At 54.3% G+C, this 18037-nt stretch overlaps 1 protein-coding gene across 1 annotated transcript in view; it reads right to left on the reverse strand.

The window, feature by feature from the left end:
• COL4A1 (collagen type IV alpha 1 chain) overlaps positions 1-18037 on the reverse strand; it is a 153859-nt gene that overhangs the window by 14457 nt on the left and 121365 nt on the right. Inside the window, exons 27-45 of the mRNA XM_042980109.1 lie at positions 16661-16753; positions 16468-16572; positions 14042-14139; positions 12298-12448; positions 11971-12084; positions 11111-11278; positions 10936-11025; positions 10006-10158; positions 9766-9864; positions 9565-9654; positions 8419-8558; positions 7903-8029; positions 7732-7812; positions 7230-7328; positions 5890-5940; positions 4571-4756; positions 3867-4000; positions 2096-2168; positions 1150-1221 (exon numbers count right to left, since the gene is read on the reverse strand). Coding sequence (XP_042836043.1) covers positions 1150-1221; positions 2096-2168; positions 3867-4000; positions 4571-4756; positions 5890-5940; positions 7230-7328; positions 7732-7812; positions 7903-8029; positions 8419-8558; positions 9565-9654; positions 9766-9864; positions 10006-10158; positions 10936-11025; positions 11111-11278; positions 11971-12084; positions 12298-12448; positions 14042-14139; positions 16468-16572; positions 16661-16753 — 2124 coding nt within the window. The remainder of the gene's footprint in view (positions 1-1149; positions 1222-2095; positions 2169-3866; positions 4001-4570; positions 4757-5889; positions 5941-7229; positions 7329-7731; positions 7813-7902; positions 8030-8418; positions 8559-9564; positions 9655-9765; positions 9865-10005; positions 10159-10935; positions 11026-11110; positions 11279-11970; positions 12085-12297; positions 12449-14041; positions 14140-16467; positions 16573-16660; positions 16754-18037) is intronic.

Raw genomic sequence — 18037 nt, forward strand, 5'->3', positions numbered from 1 at the left:
TAACCACAGTCTTCATCCCTCAGTGACGCAAAAACTTCATCCTTCTGCGCGACAGCTCCCGAAAGATGAGCGGCAGCGAAGGAGTGCGGAGGCTCTCAGTCAGCCCCGGCCTCGCTTTCTTCAGCCAGACATCGCCAGTCCTGTCCTGCCTTCCACACACTGTCCCCATTTCTTTCACTCCCCCATCATACTTTTTAAATTGTTTTTTTAACATTTATTCATCTTTGAGAGAGAGAGACAGAGCATGAGTGGGGGAGGGGCAGAGAGAGAGGGGGGACACAGAATCCGAAGCAGGCTTCAGGCTCTGAGCTGTCAGTACAGAGCCTGATGCTGGGGCTCAAATTCACAGACTGTGAGATCATGACCTGAGCTGAAGTCGGACACACCCCTAACCTTTTTTTAATTTTTTTAATGTTTATTTTTGAGAGAGAGAGAGACAGAACGTGAGCGGGAGAGGGTCAGAGAGAGAGGGAGACCCAGAATCCGAAGCAGGCTCTAGGTTCTGAGCTGTCAGCACAGAGCCCGACACGGGGCTCGAACCCACGAACCGTGAGATCATGACCTGAGCCGAAGTTGGACGCCCAACGGACTGAGCCACCCAGGTGCCCACCCATCGTACTTCTTAATGCACTCTGCTGGCTCAGTCTGTCTCTCGAAACATGATTTCAAAAATCATGGAACCCTAGAAACGTGGTCAGACCAGCAGAAACTGGAACTGGATGCCTGTCGTACTTAGACCATTTCCTCCCATCTCGGGAGGCGGTCTTGGGGGCCGGGAGTCGCCGCATGCGGGGGACAGACGGCGCAGAAGCCACAGAAGACTCTTTCTTGTGCAAAACTCCTTGCTGCCCAGCCCCCTTTCACACAGGCCCCACCTTAACCTGAGGACACCAAGCAGAGCCTGTAGGACTTCGAGTCTTGAGTCTGTCGACCCTCCCCGGCTGGATTCACCAGCTTGACTTTTAAGACGCGTCGCTAATAAAATGCCGACTAGGGCAGCCTCACACGGCAGTCCTGACAAGCTACCAAAGAATTCTTAATCAGCTGCTTGCGAATGATACTCAAGCCGCTTCTCATGGGCAAAACCAAACCCTGATCCACGCGTTCACACCGTCGGCAAGGCCCCACCAGCCCAGCACGTGCTCCTACCTTTGCTTCCAGGGAAGCCCTGGTCACCCGGATCGCCCTTAGCTCCCTGCAGGCCGGGGAGGCCTTTCTGACCTGGAGGAAAGAAGAACATTGTCTCTGCACAGAACCCCCGAATCCCCAACGATACGCAAGCACGGGCGCATGCACGCACGTCCGCGTTCACGCATACACACACACGCAGGGAACATATTTCCAATCAACTGTCAGAGAAGAAAAGAACATTCCTTCCGGTCAGCTATGTAAACTTTTTAATGACACTCTCCCCTCTAGAATCTGGAAGTCACATTTTTCCCAACGTGCAAACGTTCCAAAACCATAAAATGACCACAAAAAGCAGACAGGCACATGATCCTGCTGGGGTCACAGTTTGGGTCACCCATGTCCCCAGACAGACCCCAAGACCCTGTAAGCTGGGAACTGGTTTTAGTCACCTGTCGTTCATATGTATCTGATTCGGCAGGAAAAGAGCAGTGCCTGGGAGCCGGGAGGCAACCAGTACATGCTGGCTTAATACGTTATAAACCATGATGTCTTTTGACATACAAATGATCTACTGATTCTCTGTTCTTAATTTTTTTGAGTTTATTTATTTGAGAGCGAGAGACAGGGAGAGAGAGAATCTCAAGCAGGCTCTGCACTGTCAGCCCTGAGCCCAATGTGGGGTTCGATCCCACAAACTGTGAGATCACGACCTGAGCCGAGATCCAGAGTCGGATGCTTCACTGACTGAGCCCCCCAGGCGCCCCTGTAAACTGATTCTTAATAAGAAAATCAGAGCATCTTTACACAGCCATTCATAGGATGATACAAATCAGGCTGCCACACAGACACGGCATTTTTAACTCGAAGAAAACCCGATCTTGCGTTGTGATCCAGCTGGCCTATCGGTGTGAAAGTGCCAGCGGACAGGTTCTGTCTTCAAGCAGCACCTCCTTTACTGTCTTACCTTGAAATCCTGGAACTCCCGGAGGTCCTATGTCACCCTTAGAGCCTGTGAGTCCTGGAGAGCCACCGATTCCCTAGACACACACACAGAGCGTCAGCTGGGAGTCGCTAGGACACCGTAAGTCTCTCAAGTAGCCTGGAAGTCGGGAGGCTGGGGCAGCCCCTCAGTGTTCCCCAAGAGGCTCTGTGAACAAATGGGGCCTGTGTGCAGCTGCGGTAGGAAGCTGGGAACTGGCACATGCCGCTTCGCTCCCCTGTCCCCTGTCCCCATCTGAGTGGTGACTTCCCAGAGCAGGTGCAAGGCCCGCGACCTGCTGCCCCTCCCCCACAGCACAGGGCCGAGAACAGATCTGGGACTTCCTGAACACTGTCGTGGCAACATGTCAATCTTTCAACACCAAACTACCTTCTGGAAACTTTCCTCCAGACACTCAAGCGTAACGAAATTTCTTTAGAATTAGTTTAATATCTTATCTGAAAAGTGATTTTAAATGTGGAGAGAAAAAAACGAATACTAAGGAGGATTATTTTTAAGTTTACTTTTACTTGTTATGAGAGAGAGAGAGCATGCGAGCAGGGCAGGGGCAAAGACAGAGGGACAGAGAGAATCCCAAGGAGGCTTGCACTGTCAGTGGGGAGCCCGATGCAGGGCTCAAACTCATGAACTGTGAGATCATGACCTGAGCAGAAACCAAGAGTCAGACCCTTAACCAACTGAGCCACCCAGGCACCTCTACGTTTCTCTCTAATATAGCAACATTCATGTTTGGAAATGTATTCTCTCATTTTTCTGGCTATTTCAAAACAATTCCTTCTCTAGCTCCTTTCTCAACATATAGTAAGTTGTACTGTTTCTCACATGTATTTGTGTCTGTGCTTTACCTTGTTTAAAAAGGTGTCCTAACAAGGGGTGCCTGGATGGCTCAGTCGGTTGAGCGTCCGACTTTGGCCCAGGTCATGATCTCACCACCTGTGCGTTCATGCCCCATGTCAGGCTCTGTGCTGACAGCTCAGAGCCTGGAGCCTGCTTCAGATTCTGTGTCTCCCTCTCTCTCTGCCCCTTCCCCTCCCTCTCAAAAATAAAGATTTAAAAAAAAAGTGTCCTAACGAAAACACACACAAATATAAGTATGTATACACACACGCACACACACACACACACGTCTATACATGTACATGGAAACAGACAGACAGCCACTGACGGAACCAGAACTAGGGAATGTATTTGTCACTGAGGCTTGCTTTCTTCATCAAGCATGTAAACAGATTTTTTTTAATTTTTTGCTGTTTATTCAGTTTTGAGAGAGAGAGACAGAGCGTGAGCGGGGTAGGGGCAGAGAGAGAGGGAGACCCAGAATCTGAAGCAGGCTCCAGGCTCTGAGCTGTCAGCACAGAGCCCGACGTGGGGCTCAAGCTCACGGACTGTGAGATCATGACCTGAGCTGAAGTCAGACGCTCAACCAACTGAGCCATCCAGGGGTCCCTAAACAGGATTTTTAACCCAGGCACTGAGCGGTGATCCTGTGTGACATTCCCCTTTCACAGTCCTTGTAAAACTGCACAAGAAAGAACATGGGAATAGCAGCCTACTACAATGTCAGGAAAGACAGCTGATGACCAGCAAGGGGCAGGAGCCCTCTCCAGTCCTGGAGAGGATTTAGGACTGTGACACCCGTGGACAGGTGGACACACACACACACACACACACACACACACACACACACCGTGCTGTGATCCTATTCACACACAAGACCGACAAACAGACAACTCACAGGCAGGCCCTGGAATCCTGGATCTCCCTTGGGTCCTGGAGCACCGGGAGCCCCCGGCCAGCCTGGGTTTCCTTTGTCACCTTTCAGTCCATCAAGCCCGGGGAGCCCCGGAGGCCCCATGGGTCCCGGAAGCCCTGACAGGAGACACAGAAGTGACAATCTGAGGTGAGAGGGTGATTTTATGGACAAGTATCTTGGGCTTGGCTGCCATCCCCGCTGCCCAGCTGTCCCCAACCAGGGGCAACAATAGTGGATCAGCCCGTGTGAGCACAGCAGAAACCCAGCAGGTCCTCAAAGGGACAACCTGCTCAATAGGCAGAAAATGTTGGTATGAATGCACTGGCCCGAGCGTCCAGTGCGGGGGTATTTTCTCACACGGTACAGGGCACGCCAGAATGCCACCATGTTCCAAGCCACCACGGGTGGCTCTCATGCTCCAGTCTTTTCCAATAATGTCTAGTCTACCTGTAATCACTTGTCACATCTACCGTGTTCTTTCACAGAAAGGACACAGGCCTCCAGCGGAGGCCAAAACACAAGGGTCCCCAAATAGCGTAAGCAGTTTCAAGTTACAGGAAATGCTGTGAACCACTAAGTAAAAAAGTTCAATTGAAGGTTTAAGTATTTAAATCTCGTTTACACTCGTGTGTGTGTTTGTGCCTTCTGGTTCAGTCCCGGCTCTCGCCCCGGTGAGACACCCTTACCTGGCAGGCCAGGCTGACCCTGTGCGCCCCGGTCTCCTTTAGGTCCCTCCACAGCGTGGCCCGGAGCTCCGGGTAAGCCCGGCTGTCCTTGTGGCCCCGGGGGACCCATGAATCCTTGCTCTCCTTTGGATCCGGGAATTCCTGGACTCCCAGCTTGTCCCGGGAAACCCACATCACCCTTTGAACCTAGACAACAAAACCAGTTTGAGATGGTGGGGAAGCACAGGGGAGAAGAGAAAGCCTGTACGTCGAGGAGGAGGGAGCTGTGCGAGGGGCAGGGGAAAACCAGAGCCGGGTGCCCTTTCCCCTCTTTATTGAGTGACACACGGGACGCCGACCATGGCTGACCCGGGGAAGAGTAAGCTTAGAGTATGAGAGCCACCTGTCATTCTTCATACTTTGTAAGGAAGTGTTCTGCCGAAAAGCCATTGGAATACAGGCTGAGAGGGGTCTGTGAGCACCTGCACTGCTAAATTAAGGGCTTGCTCCATCGACAGGTGAATGAATACACGAGTAATATTATATCCACACCGTGGATCACTACTCAGCAAGAAACGGGAGGGAACTACTGGCATGAGCTCCAACACCCGCGAATTGCAAACAAATTGTGCTGGGCCAATAAAGTCAGACTTAGAATAAAACAGGATCCTACTGATAGAAAATTCTAGAAAATGCAACCTAATCTACAGTACCAGAAGACAGAGCAAAGGGTGGGGTTGAGGGATGATGGTGTTGGGGGGTGGGGTGGGAGGGCAGGACAGAAATGATTAGGCAGTCCAGGAAACTCTGGGGTAACAGGCATGTTCACTATCTTGAGTGTGGTGATGTTTTCACAGATTATACATATATCAAACCGTATCAAAAACAGACATCAAATAGCACTCTATAAATGCGTGTAGCTTACGGTATGTCAATGACAGAAATGCGATGATACGCTATTTTTTGAAGTTTTCAAGGTAAGAACTTATAGGGAACAAAATTCCTCCATGTTTAGTTCCCAACATACCACCCAGACGTGACTAATAAAATACCAAACTTCCAGGATCATTTCAAAGTTATTAAGAAACAATAAGAAAGGAGGGAAATAGAGTCGTGGCCAAAAATGGTCATCGGGCCTCTCTTGTGACGCTTCCTCTGCTTTTTCAAAAGTGCAACGTCACCAGATGCTGGTCTGTCAGGGGCCAGGAGAAGGCGTGTGCCCCAGACCCAGCATCCTGTCACTGCCGCCCACTGCTTCCTCGCAACTGCCCGACCCACTCGGCCTGGGCCACGTGCATCAGCGGCGAGTGGAAAGGAAGTACGCATGTAGCGAATGTTACCTTTCTCTCCTTTGGCCCCTGGGAACCCTGGGAATGCTCTTCCAGGCAGGCCTGTAAGACAAGGGTAAGAAGTCACATCCACATGTCCTCAAACAGTTGGTCCTCGAGTACAGCACAAAACCCTGTCGACTCTGCAACACCACCACGTAGAAATCAGCTCCTTGCACTCCTGAGTAAAATCTCGTTTCTGCAGTTGTTCTAAGAAGTCCTGGGTGGGATGTGTATAATTTAGCACTTTTCTTAAGTACTTTTCAGCACACGACCACTACAGCATTTAGTAGAAATGCTCTGTTCAAATAAGTGCTGATTTTCTACCACCATCTAGACACTAACAAATCGGCTGTTCCCAGACGACTGTCCAGCTAACAACATTCTCGAGGGAGGCAGGGAGAGCCGGTGGTATTGGGGACTGGGGGGCAGCAAACACCAGAAAGGCCAGAAACGTGAGTAAGGGGCTTGCAGGAGGATGAACGTGGGGGGAAGGGAGGTATGGAGGCATTTTTATGAATTATTTTTTATGAGAAAATGAATGTTTGCAATAGAAACATAAGGGGTGCAGAACGAAACAACGAACTTTTAGAAAGAGGCCAACCCTGGGGCGCCTGGGTGGCTCAGTCAGTTAAGCGTCCAACTCTTGACTTCAGCTCAGGTCATGATCTCAGGGTTGGGAGTTCGAGCCCCGAGTCGGGCTCTGTGCTGACAGTGCAGAGCCTGCTTGGGATTCTCTCTCTCCCTCTCTCTCTTTCCCTCCCCTGCTCTTTCTCTCAAAATTAATTAATTAAAAAAAAAAAAGCAGGGGGCCAGCCCTGCCCGCAGCAGATGTCCCAGGGCTCCTCTCCAGTGACACCCCCACACCCACGCCCCTGCCTTAGGCTCACCCATCTCAGACCTCAGGTGTCATTCTTGCTACACACAAGCATTACCGTGTACGTGGTTCTCGTCGTCAGAACCTGCAGCCCCCCACAAGGGATGGGAGCAGATCGGAGGGCAAGAATTGGTCCCAGGACCCTTTCTCTAAAGGGGGAAAAGCCAGGCAGAGGAGGGACAGCCTGGACGTTCTGTGTGTGTCTCACTCGCCCCCGGGAGTCCAGGTGTTTTGGGTCAGGCCCGTCAGTACAGGACCTGCCCCTCTTCTTATCTAGGCCTCTCCCCTCGTCCACACAAGTGTATAAACAGCCATAAGGACACGTGATACAGATACCACTTTGTGCCCAGCCCCGGTCACTCAGCATGGACTGGAGATCTGAGTGATGCCGACCCTGGAGCGACGCCAACCCCTGAGCAATGCTGACCCCGGAGGAGCATTTATTTCGCTCTAAAGGGAGCAGGAGCCACCATACCTGGTTCCCCCTTCTCTCCCGCCGACCCCGGGATTCCGTCACTGCCAGGCTCCCCTTTCTGGCCAGCTGGGCCCACGGGGCCAGGCTTCCCAGGAAGACCTCAGAGAGAAGAGCCACATTAGTCAGGTCTGGACCCTGTCACGACAAGACGCTCATTCCCGACAGTTCCCCAGGGAGCCGTTACCCCGTGCATACCCGGCATCCTCGAGGAATGCACCTCAAACACAAACATGCTTCTAGAACCTACTGGAGCCGCAATGCAGCCAGTTCAGCAGCTCTGGTTCTGGCTCCTGACTGGGGGCCACATCTTATAAAGGCCCCATGAGCCCCCCTAGACTCTAGACTCGGTCTGTCCATCTGAAAAGTAGAGGGGTGTGCCAACCCGTGACACTCTGGGGTCCACGACTTGTCACCTTGAGGGAAATTCCCAGCTTCGGTGGCCCCCGCCTCATCCCCACAGGCCCCCGTGTGTCCTCTGTCTCCTGTGTCCTCAGGTCTCTACCTGCTTCTCCCTTGACACCGGGAATGCCAGTCGATCCTGGGAGGCCTCTGTCCCCTTTATCCCCAGGCAAGCCAGGGCTTCCTAGAGGAAGAAACAAGACAGCGGAATGCCATCAATTGGAGACTTTGTTGTCTTTGGACCCAAGCTCAGAAGGAGGCCCGGCTCACCTACCTGGATAGCCAACGCTCCCAGGGGATCCTTGGGGGCCAGGAGAGCCAGGGATCCCCGGGATCCCCACGCTTCCTTTCTCTCCCTTCTCTCCAGGACTTCCCGGAAATCCTGCAACCCCTTGATCTCCCTGTGGGCAGACATCGAGACCGTTAATTTCGTACCTGTCCCCGGGCACGTGTCTGTGGGCCCTTTCTGGATAACACTATATGGATTCCACGTCCTGCTTTCTAGCGAAGAATTAAAGTCCACGTCTGAAAACCGGGGATAAGTGGGAAGCCCAGAACAAGAGCCAGTTCTGTTTCTTCTCCGCACATGTCTCCTCACCCTTCCCTTCCAGCCCTGGGCTGGCTGTCCCGCCTCTCAACAGTCTCCAGATTCTTGCCAAGGCAGGGAAGGTGCACAGAGGGGGCCAGAGGGACAATGTGCAGTAAATCAGGGGAGACCACTCTGAATCACCGAGTGTGCGGAGACGCTCAGGTGGCCACAGGGGGCAGTGTCCACGCAGGACATGGTTACCTTGTCGCCAGGCCGGCCCGGAATCCCAATGCCAGGGAGGCCTGCCTGCCCTTTCTCGCCCTTTGTGCCTTTCTCCCCGGGTAAGCCAGGGACGCCCTGCGGGCCGGGGATCCCAGGCACGCCTTTTTCTCCAGGTGTTCCTGTAAACACACACAATTAACACCTGAGTGCGTGCTTGGCGGGTGCTAATATTAAACATGGAAAAGCGCCCTGACAGCCACCAAGAACGAGGTGGAACGTGTGTGCCTGCATTTATTGATCCCTTAGTCCCGCAGGCAGACGCCGTCACCCGCACATTAGTGCCATGTTAGGAAGTGACTCTCCTGTCTCTTAAAGACCATCATTCTACAAAGACAGAGCAGACATACGGTAACTCCTTGGCATATTTACGTTGGCAGTAGTATGAAAAATGACTTTCGTGTTCCTTATTCTACAATCAATTCCCGTTATCCAGAAGGATCAGACGGGTCTCGCGGTGGGCCAAGGAAAGCAGATGCATACCTGGTTTCGTGAGGTATGCTGGCAGCCAAACCTGTTTACAAGCAGGTGTAGACAGCAAGCTAGATGTTTCTACATGTCAAATGGAGCGATACCGTGCCTCGTGCGTAGGGAGGGGGCCGGCTTCCTGCCTCGGCTCCCCTTTCCCTGTGGGTTCGGAGTGGTGCTAGCCCAGACCCACCCGAGGCCAGAGCTCTCCACCTCTCTCCAGCCCCGTCGCAGGAGTTGAGGCCAGGTCATGATTGGGGCAGCAGAGCCCAGAGAACTCTTCTGGGCTGGTGCCAAAGGGCACTGGAGGCTGGCCTAGACGAGTGGGAAGCCAGACCGCACCAGGGAGATGGTGGCCAGGTGGCCAGTCACTTGGAGGTGATCGAAAGGTGATGGTAGACAGCCCATGTTTTATTTGATTGAACTGTGATTTATTATTATTTTTTTTTTTTTAGTAATGGTCACAGTGTCAGCCAAGTGCCATTGATCCCGAGGCAGGGGACCATACAGGACTGAAGATGTGCACTTGGGTAAAAAGTGCACATGCCTGGATTATGCCCTCGGGGCGACACATGTCATCCTGCAGACCTGTCCCCGCCAGCGCGGGGACGGGACATTCTGTTCTATAGAAAGAAGACCCCTTTTGTGAATCCAATGTACCTGGCAGGCCCATTCCACCAACCGATCCTTTGGGCCCAGGGAGCCCTGGAGCCCCCGGGGTCCCGCCGATGCCGGGGTCACCTTTAGGTCCTAGGAGAACAGAGGGAAAAGCCCAACAGGTTAATGCCTATGAAAAGCGCTGGGTGACATTCCCTTAGCGTGAGCTCCTGGCGCATACTGGGCTTGAACTTCACTCCGTACCTGGCTGCCCGGGATGCCCTGCCTGGCCATCCTTTCCCGGCATTCCCGGGGTTCCAGGGTCTCCCCGGGATCCTTTATCACCAGTTGGTCCAATTTGTCCTGCAGGTCACAGAAAAGAATCATGATGACCACATCCGCCTAAAAGACAACCTTGCAGAAACACAGGCTGGTCTGACGTTGCTGGTGCACCACTGAAGAGCTGGTCAGACAGGTGGACGTGCCTTTGCTTCGTCCGCTCACCTTTTTCTCCTTGGTCTCCCTTCTGACCCTTCATGCTGCCCATGTCCACCTTATCCATGGACCCAGGCTTGCCAGGGAGACCCACATCTCCTTTGTCACCCTTGAAGCCGGGGTCTCCCCTGGGCCCCGAGGAGCCCGGGAAGCCGTGGTCCCCTGAAAAGGGAAGAGAAGGCACCTGGTGAGATGCAGCGGTGACAAGGCCTGGCCCTCCTTCTGGCGGGCAGAGCCGCCGATGAAGAAGGAAGGCAGCATCACCAGGCAAGCGTCTGAGCTACTGGAAGGATCTGGGCCCTGAGTAAATGAACGGTAAAGCCCAGTTTTAAGAATTCATTATTTGCGAATAACTCAAACATGCATGTGACTCTGCTTATTATTAGTTTAAATGATTCACATCTCCCCTCTTTCCTAAGAAGCTTTATCTCACCTGTTCACAGTGCCTCTCAATTCTATACAAAATAAGAAAATGGGGAGTTTTCTTGTTCTACTAAACAAAAGACTCTTTTTATGTCTCACAAAGTCCATTTCTTTAGAAACATATTTTGGGGCCAATTTCAAATAACCAGATAAGAAATAAAAATTAAGGCCTGTATATTTGCCCCTGTTGCTAACGTGATTCTAAGGACTCCGTGCCAGTGACCTTGCATGATGGGAGATCCCACTGGCTCTAAAAAGAGCAAACACCTCAACTGTGCAGGTGAAGGAGCATCTGGAAACCGGTCTTCTCTCTGGTTGGGTCAGAGCACAGCCCCTGCCCCCACAGGCACGGGCACCGTGAGCTCCTACTGGAAGAGGGGTCTCCCCGACCCTTGCTTCACCTTCTTCTTTCCTCTGCCTCTTGGTACGAAATAGCACCTTCAACCCTTCCAGAGTTCCCAACAGACACAGAGACACAGACACAAGACGGGCTCTTCTGGAGTGACCAGCCCCTACCTTTTTCTCCGGGCAATCCTGGCACTCCTGCCGGGCCTGGCGAGCCAGGCTGCCCCGGGGTCCCCATGACACCCATCTCTCCCTTGGGACCTGCGGCAGACGAGGGGCTGTGAATGCAGACTGCAGACGCAGGGAGTCGGGGACAGATAGGGGCCGGCGTTTACAAGCCGCTTACCTGGAATGCCGGGAAGGCCAGGCGTGCCCTGCTGTCCGGGAAGACCGGGGAGCCCAGACTGCCCTGTCAGGCCGGGCAGCCCTGGGGACCCTTTGTCTCCTTTCGGGCCCGGCATGTCAAGGCCTGGAAATCCGGGGAAGCCCTTCTCTCCCTTCAGTCCAGGAGGGCCTACAGCAGGTGGAGAGCAGGAGCGGTGAGCAGGGGGCTCCGCGGTGCGCCCTTCTGTGTCCCACCATCCCTTTCTGCAGGCGGCACGTGAGTGTGCAGTCCACCCTAGGGGGCTGGGAAACTCCCACTGTCTCGGGGAGCCGTGTCGGGAGCCAAGGGGGAGCCACGGGGGAGCCACACGAGCACTGTCCCAGACCGAGCCCTCCCTCCTGCCAAGCCCCCTCCCCCTCCCCGGGCCCTCCCCAGTGTCCACACCCAAGACTAGCTGCTTTTCAGCTGTGTTCCCGGCTACACTCATGGGCCCCCAGCACCTTCTCCCTTCTGGGACTAGTTACTGAAGACCAGGGCGGCTCCAGGACCAGTTAGTATACGTTACCCACAACTACCAACCCCCCACGGAAAGGTAAGGTGGAGACACCAGTCGTTCTGAATTAAAGGAAAATGTCACTGAATACACATGAAGTGGGGCTGGGCGGGGTGGCGGGGGTGCTCTCTGGCACGTAAACCAAGCTCAGGGAGAGGAAAAGAAAGATACCCACAAACTCTGGTTAAGGGGGCAATCAGACCAGTCTCCCCAAAACAGAATCCCCCTCCCCCCTTTATTCACTAGGGGGCTCTAATCCCCACTTCACTCAGGCTCCGGAGCTGGCCCCTTCCCCTTGGGGAGCGGGATGTGGGGAAGGGATAATCACCTAAGGACCCTGGTGGTCCCTGTCCTCCAGGGGGGCCCATCGCTCCAGGTGGGCCTATCCCGGGAACTCCAGGGGCTCCCTTGGGACCTTGTAATCCAGGTGGTCCTGGGTCACCTGGATGGGAAGAAATTGTAAATGAATGGCACACAGACCATACGACCCACCCCCACAATCAGCCACAACAACACAGGACCGTAAGCTCTAACCATCTGCGATTTTCATCATTCTTTCAACAAATGCAGAGAACCTAACAGGTACCCCGTGGACACCAAACCAACAGGCCCAGCCTCCATCCACCACAGTCCACTTTTGTCTGGAAGAAGTTACCTCTGATTCCCTGGAGGCCTGGGGGGCCGATAACACCATGCTCTCCCGGAACGCCCGGTCCCCCGATGTTTCCCTTCTCCCCAGGTGTGCCAGGGATGCCGGGAAGACCAGGCAACCCTTTGAGTCCAGGCAGACCGATGCCAGGCTCTCCCTGGAAATTCCCGAAACACAGAGAAGCCGGTTCAGCAGGAGAGGCCGGGATTCCATCCGGCCAACGGCGTAAGTGCAGACCGTCGGTAAGAAGCTGTCCAACCTCAAGCCTACGAAGCCTTCACGCACCCATCCCCCTTCCGATTTCAATACAAATCAGAGGTGGTTCGTTTTTATTACTGTTATGTTATGAAGGAAGAAAATCAAGGCTCCCCATGGCTGAATGCCTTCCAGGTCACAGAGGGAGGATTCCCACCCGAGTCCCCGGCCCTCCGCTCGCTTTGTGTCTGTGAGGAGTGGAGACCAAGTGATGGACAAAATGCCCAATGTGCTTTGCGAGCGGCTAATAGACAGCTTCCTACGAGGTGGCAACGTTCCAGGATGGGACCAGGACACCATTTATTGAGATTTTTGTCTCAGCGAAGGCTTTCACCTCAAATTAAACATGGAAAGGATGTCATGAATCTAAGGGCTTTGATAAATGCAGATGATTGACGACAAAGGAAGTACTCTGAAGGCCCGAGGAACACTACGTCACCGGGCCCCCCTGTTGTCCACCGTGGCCACAACCTTCAGAGGAAGTGGCCACTGGAGGTTCTTCCACGTGTCCCAGCAGCAAGTTCACAAAACAGAAGGAAGTGAATCCAAGGGACTTTTGAAAAAGCACAATACTTTAAATCATGAGCCAAATCCTTATCCCAATTCCATTTGCATTTACTAACTCATGAGCCTCACGTGTGCAAAGCGATCCGCATGGCACCACCACGGACTAGTGTTTCACGAGTGCATCTAGTGCAGTTTATGAGGGGAAGCCGCGTCAGCCACACAGATGGAATGGGACACCGTGAGATCAGGTGTGTTTGAAGAGAGCGCTCCCCTGGGGTCACTGAGACACAGCTGCCTCCGTCGCCCGGTCCCCCACGGCCCCTGCCTGCCTGTGCACCCCTACCCAATCCCCACGGCCTCTGCCCACCCTCCTAACAGAAAAGGAACAGGCAAGGACAGCTCTTTTGTTGGCAAGGTGAAATTGGTCAGCTATACTCAATGAGCAGAATTTCAAGTATCAGCAAGTCGCAGAGGGATGTCTGAGGCCAGGAGAGTCCTTAAGTCCCTCGAGCCCAGGGGTCCCCAACCGGGGCCGTGTTTCCCCCGGTGACATCTGATAATGTTCAGAGAGACAGTTCTGGTTGTCACAACTGGGGGCGGATGTGGGGTGCTCCTTCAGTATCTGTGGGCAGCGGCCAAGGGGGAGGTGGCTAAAGAGCCCACGATGTCCAGGGCAGCCCCCGCCATGAAGAATTACTGGATCAGAATATCAGTAAAGCTAGACCCTCCCGGGTTGCCATCACGCCTTTCAGGACAGTGGCCTTCATGCGGCTTTGTCCTGTCGCTCACAATAAGACCCGCACTGTACGCTGAGATACAGTTCACACTCAGGCAAGAGCACACTCACAGAGCCGAAACGTACGGTTCTCCCCCAAACATCAACCGCCACACACAGTGTGCTTATTTTCTACTCCGCGCGCCACATTTTATGTGTCTGATGAACAGCAAGGACAGGGAAAGAACAATCCGGGGAACGCTCAGTACCCACCTTTTGGCCGGGCACACCCGGGTTGCCAGGCAAGCCATTAAATCCTGGGCGGCCTGGGCTCCCGGGAGGTCCCACGTCTCCAGGCAGGCCATCGACACCTGTTTTGAAGAGTCAACACTCACTACTGTCATAATGCTGGTCCCCACTTGCTTCACTGCCCTGACACTCGCTCAGACGCCCCTGAACTGGCTGGACTGGCCAACGAGAAGCCCTTCCGAGGTGCTTCTAAGAGGAGCCTGAGGCCACCCCAGCCACGGGGTGGGGCACCAGCCTGCACCAGCCAGAGCGGCTTGGGAGCCATGGACCGCAGACCCGTGCCTGCCGCCTCTCCCCCACCCTCCCCTCCTCCTTTCCTCGATAACCTCGGTTTCTCCACCTGCCCCACCCCCGAAGGGCACAAGCAGCCTAGGGTGGCATCTGGCTCCGCTGTCCCCAGCGCAGCCAAGGTGGGGGCCGCCTTGCAGGAGAGGCCCACCCACACCTCCCAGAGCAGACGCGCGTTTCCGCGGGACTTCTGATTCCGGGACACGGTCCAGTTTGAACAGCCCCGCTGAGACCACTGCTTCTCAAGCCACTGGAGGCCACACCACCGGAGGCGCGTGGGGCATCAGAGGCTGTCTGGGTCCCAACCCTAGAGGGTCTGGTGGGCTAAGGGCTACCCCGGGGCTCTACTGTGCACAAAGTCTATCCCGCGGGATGCGGAGGGTCCCGACGCTCGGGGATTTGTAAGTGTGCGGAAGCAGGTGCTGTGGGGCAGCTGTAACCGGGGAGCTGGACACACGATGCACCTAACTGCCCACCGGCATCCGCATCTCCAAACCACTTCGTGCGAGTGGGCAGAGAGCCTCCGATTGGGAGACCTTACCGCTAAATTCTGCCTATCACGATGGTGAGATGGGGCTCACTGGGAACAGGGTTCATGGACAGGTGGAAGGTCGAGGCACTGTCCCTGTGACCTTGAGGGTGGCTGAGAGCCTCTGGCCTTCAAGCCTGACACAGGTCGCTGTGTGTGTGTGCGTGTGTGTGTGCATGCGTGTGCAAATGTGAGTACGTGTGCGTGCATGTATACGTGTGCGCACGTGTGCGTGCGTGTGTATATGTGTGGGTGGGTGTGCATGTATGTGCACATGTGAGTGTGTGTGCATACGTGTGCACATGCATGTGTGCATATTTGTGTGTGTATATGTGTGGGCACGTGTGCGTGTGTGCGTGCATGCACATGCGAGTGTGTGTATACGTGTGGGTGGGTGTGCATGTACACATGTGAGTGTGCATGTGTGTGTATACGTGTGGGCACGTGTGCGCATGCATATGTGTGTACGTGCACATGAGAGTGTGTGTTCATGTGTGTGCACATGTGAGTGTGTGTATGTGTGCACATGTATGTGTACGTGTTTGTGTGCATGTGTATATATGTGGGCACGTGTGTGTGTGTGCGTGCATGCACATGCGAGTGTGTGTGTATACGTGTGGGTGTATGTGCATGTGCGTGTGTACGTGTGGGCACATGTGCGCATGCATGTGTGTACATGCACATGAGAGAGTGTGTGTTCGTGTGTGCACGAGTGTGTGCATGCGTGTATACATGGGGGCACGCGTGTGCATGTATGTGTGTGCACATGTGCATGCGTGTGCGTGTGTGACACAGCTGCCAGACGAGTGTGAAGGCCTGTAACCCTGACAGCGGGTGTGATGCACGCAGAGCCTCTGGACAAGAAGCTGGGGGCCTGGAGAGCTCTTTCCATGAGGTTCTGCACACATGGCCAATAAAACAGGGTACAGGATGCCGGCCTAAATGGGAAAGAGGTGCCCCTCGCTGCTCACAGCGCCTGCTCGGTCCGCACCAAGGTGTATGATGGCAGGTGCCCCCACCAGGGCCTGCCTGCAGGGTTGACACACCCAGGACCTTGTCCTTCTCACTGCCTCACAGATTTCAGAAAGAAATGCTGCTTCTGAAATGCCAGCCTCGTGGGGATCCAGGCTCCGTGCTGTGGGGGCCTCCTCCCATTCCCCAGCACCCTTCCCGGAGACCCAAACCCAGCCCGGCACAGTGCCGTTGCTCTGTGTACCTCTTGCACTGATGAGGAGAGCGCCCCCAACACCCCAAAGAGCTTCTGTCAGCTCCCCGGGCATTGGCTGGGCCCCCAAGGTCCCAGCCCCTCCTGACCAACACCCGTGGCGTGGAGGCACCACGTCACCCAGCTCCCTGGTGGGTGGATTCACCGCCCTCCAGACTTTGGCAATCTTCCCTTAATGGCACGTCGCTACCTCAAGTAGAGTGTTTGTATCTCTCGCCTCTTTCTCTCCTAAAATTTACGTGCAAACCAATGGAAAGACCACAGCCCTCGGTGCCGACAGCTGGGCCTGTGTGGGCCATGAGTAGAGCTATGGGCCCACTCCGGGTGGGGCTTGTCCTCCGGGTTTACCTTTGGGGCCAGGAGGCCCTGGAAATCCGATTCCGGGCTGGCCAACGGCACCCTTCTCTCCCGGGAGGCCTGGCCTTCCCGGCGTCCCAGGAAAACCTCGGTCACCTGTTGTGAGCAAAACCAACCATCAGGGTGAGAAAAACGTGTCAATGTCCCAACTGTATCTCCAGACAAACTAGGACACTAAATGTACCTTGGGGTCCTTGGAAACCCGGGGACCCCGGAAGTCCTTGTGCTCCGGGGGGACCAGGTAGGGGCACAACTTGTCCAGCTTCACCCTTGGGACCTGAGGAAAGAGCACAGACACTGAGTGAGAGCCACCGTCCTGTCTTGAGTGAGGACTCTGGGTGACAGCCTGCATCCCGTCCCAAGCAAGGACAGCGAGAGCCCGCATCCTGTACTGAGGGAGGACACAGTGACAGCCTGCATCCCGTCCTGAACAAGGACAGCGAGAGCCCGCATCCCGTTCTGAGCGAGGACAGTGACAGCCTACATCCCGTCCTGAACAAGGACAGCGAGAGCCCGCATCCCGTTCTGAGCGAGGACAGTGACAGCCTACATCCCGTCCTGAGCAAGGACAGCGAGAGCCCGCATCCTGTCCTGAGCAGTTTGTACCTATAGAGAAGCCCCATGTGGATCCCTCCACTTCCTCTCTCTACTTATCTAGAATCTTTCACAGTGAGCTCTTCTTGTTTTCCCCAAAATTTACATCCAGAAGAATCTAGATACTTGACACATGAATTCTCTAAGAGTCCAAAGTAAGGGTCACAAAACTAGGAAACGAGGTGAGATGACCATGGGTAATTTGTTAATTAGCCTGACTCAAAGCCAAAACACTTCACTGTTCAATTTATCAGACAAAACCAATTCTAAGCTGCTTTGAAGCCGACCTCAGTTCTGCTCGTCTAGTGGTAAACGACCTCCAGGACATGCTAACTGGGCGATCCGGCATGATCTGGAACACTGCAGCCAGGCAGCTGTGAGCTGTGTGAGTGGTACAGGCACTGGTGCCTCAGAGATCCACTGGGGGTCAGGGCTCAGCTGCTCGGAAAGCACCATGGGGTCACCTCCAAGGACACCGCGTGGACTCCTCACACGCCCTATCGGAATTTAAGACATACAGGGCCTCCCAGGCTCAGCCACCACATTCTTTAGCTAAAGGCTCTGGGAAATGCCAGCCGACTGACTCCAACACATATCTGCCATCAGTCCCGCCCTGGGAATAAGCCTTTAATGTCACCAGAGTAAACAGGGCTCTGGCAGATCAAAGAAGCCTGGGTTTCAACCCCAAAGCTGACCGGGTCTGGATGGAACCCTGCAGAATGTGGACAGCTGACCAATAGCACCATCAACACCTCCTTCAGGAATCTTCCTTCCCTCACTGCCGGGACGCGTCTGTGGCTGCCCCAGATGGTTTCTCTGATGCTAGTTTCTGGCCACGAAGAGTCTGATTCCCTTTTACAACTCTGCAAGTTTCCAGACCCCGCAAGCTCAAAGAGCACTTGAGATGCTGACTGCGGAGTCAGGGGCTATGGCTATGGGGAAACGGATCAGACGTCCCTTTACCAGG

The sequence above is a fragment of the Panthera tigris genome, chromosome A1 (genome assembly GCF_018350195.1).
Source record: "Panthera tigris isolate Pti1 chromosome A1, P.tigris_Pti1_mat1.1, whole genome shotgun sequence".
NCBI classification, from domain to species: Eukaryota; Metazoa; Chordata; class Mammalia; order Carnivora; family Felidae; genus Panthera; species Panthera tigris.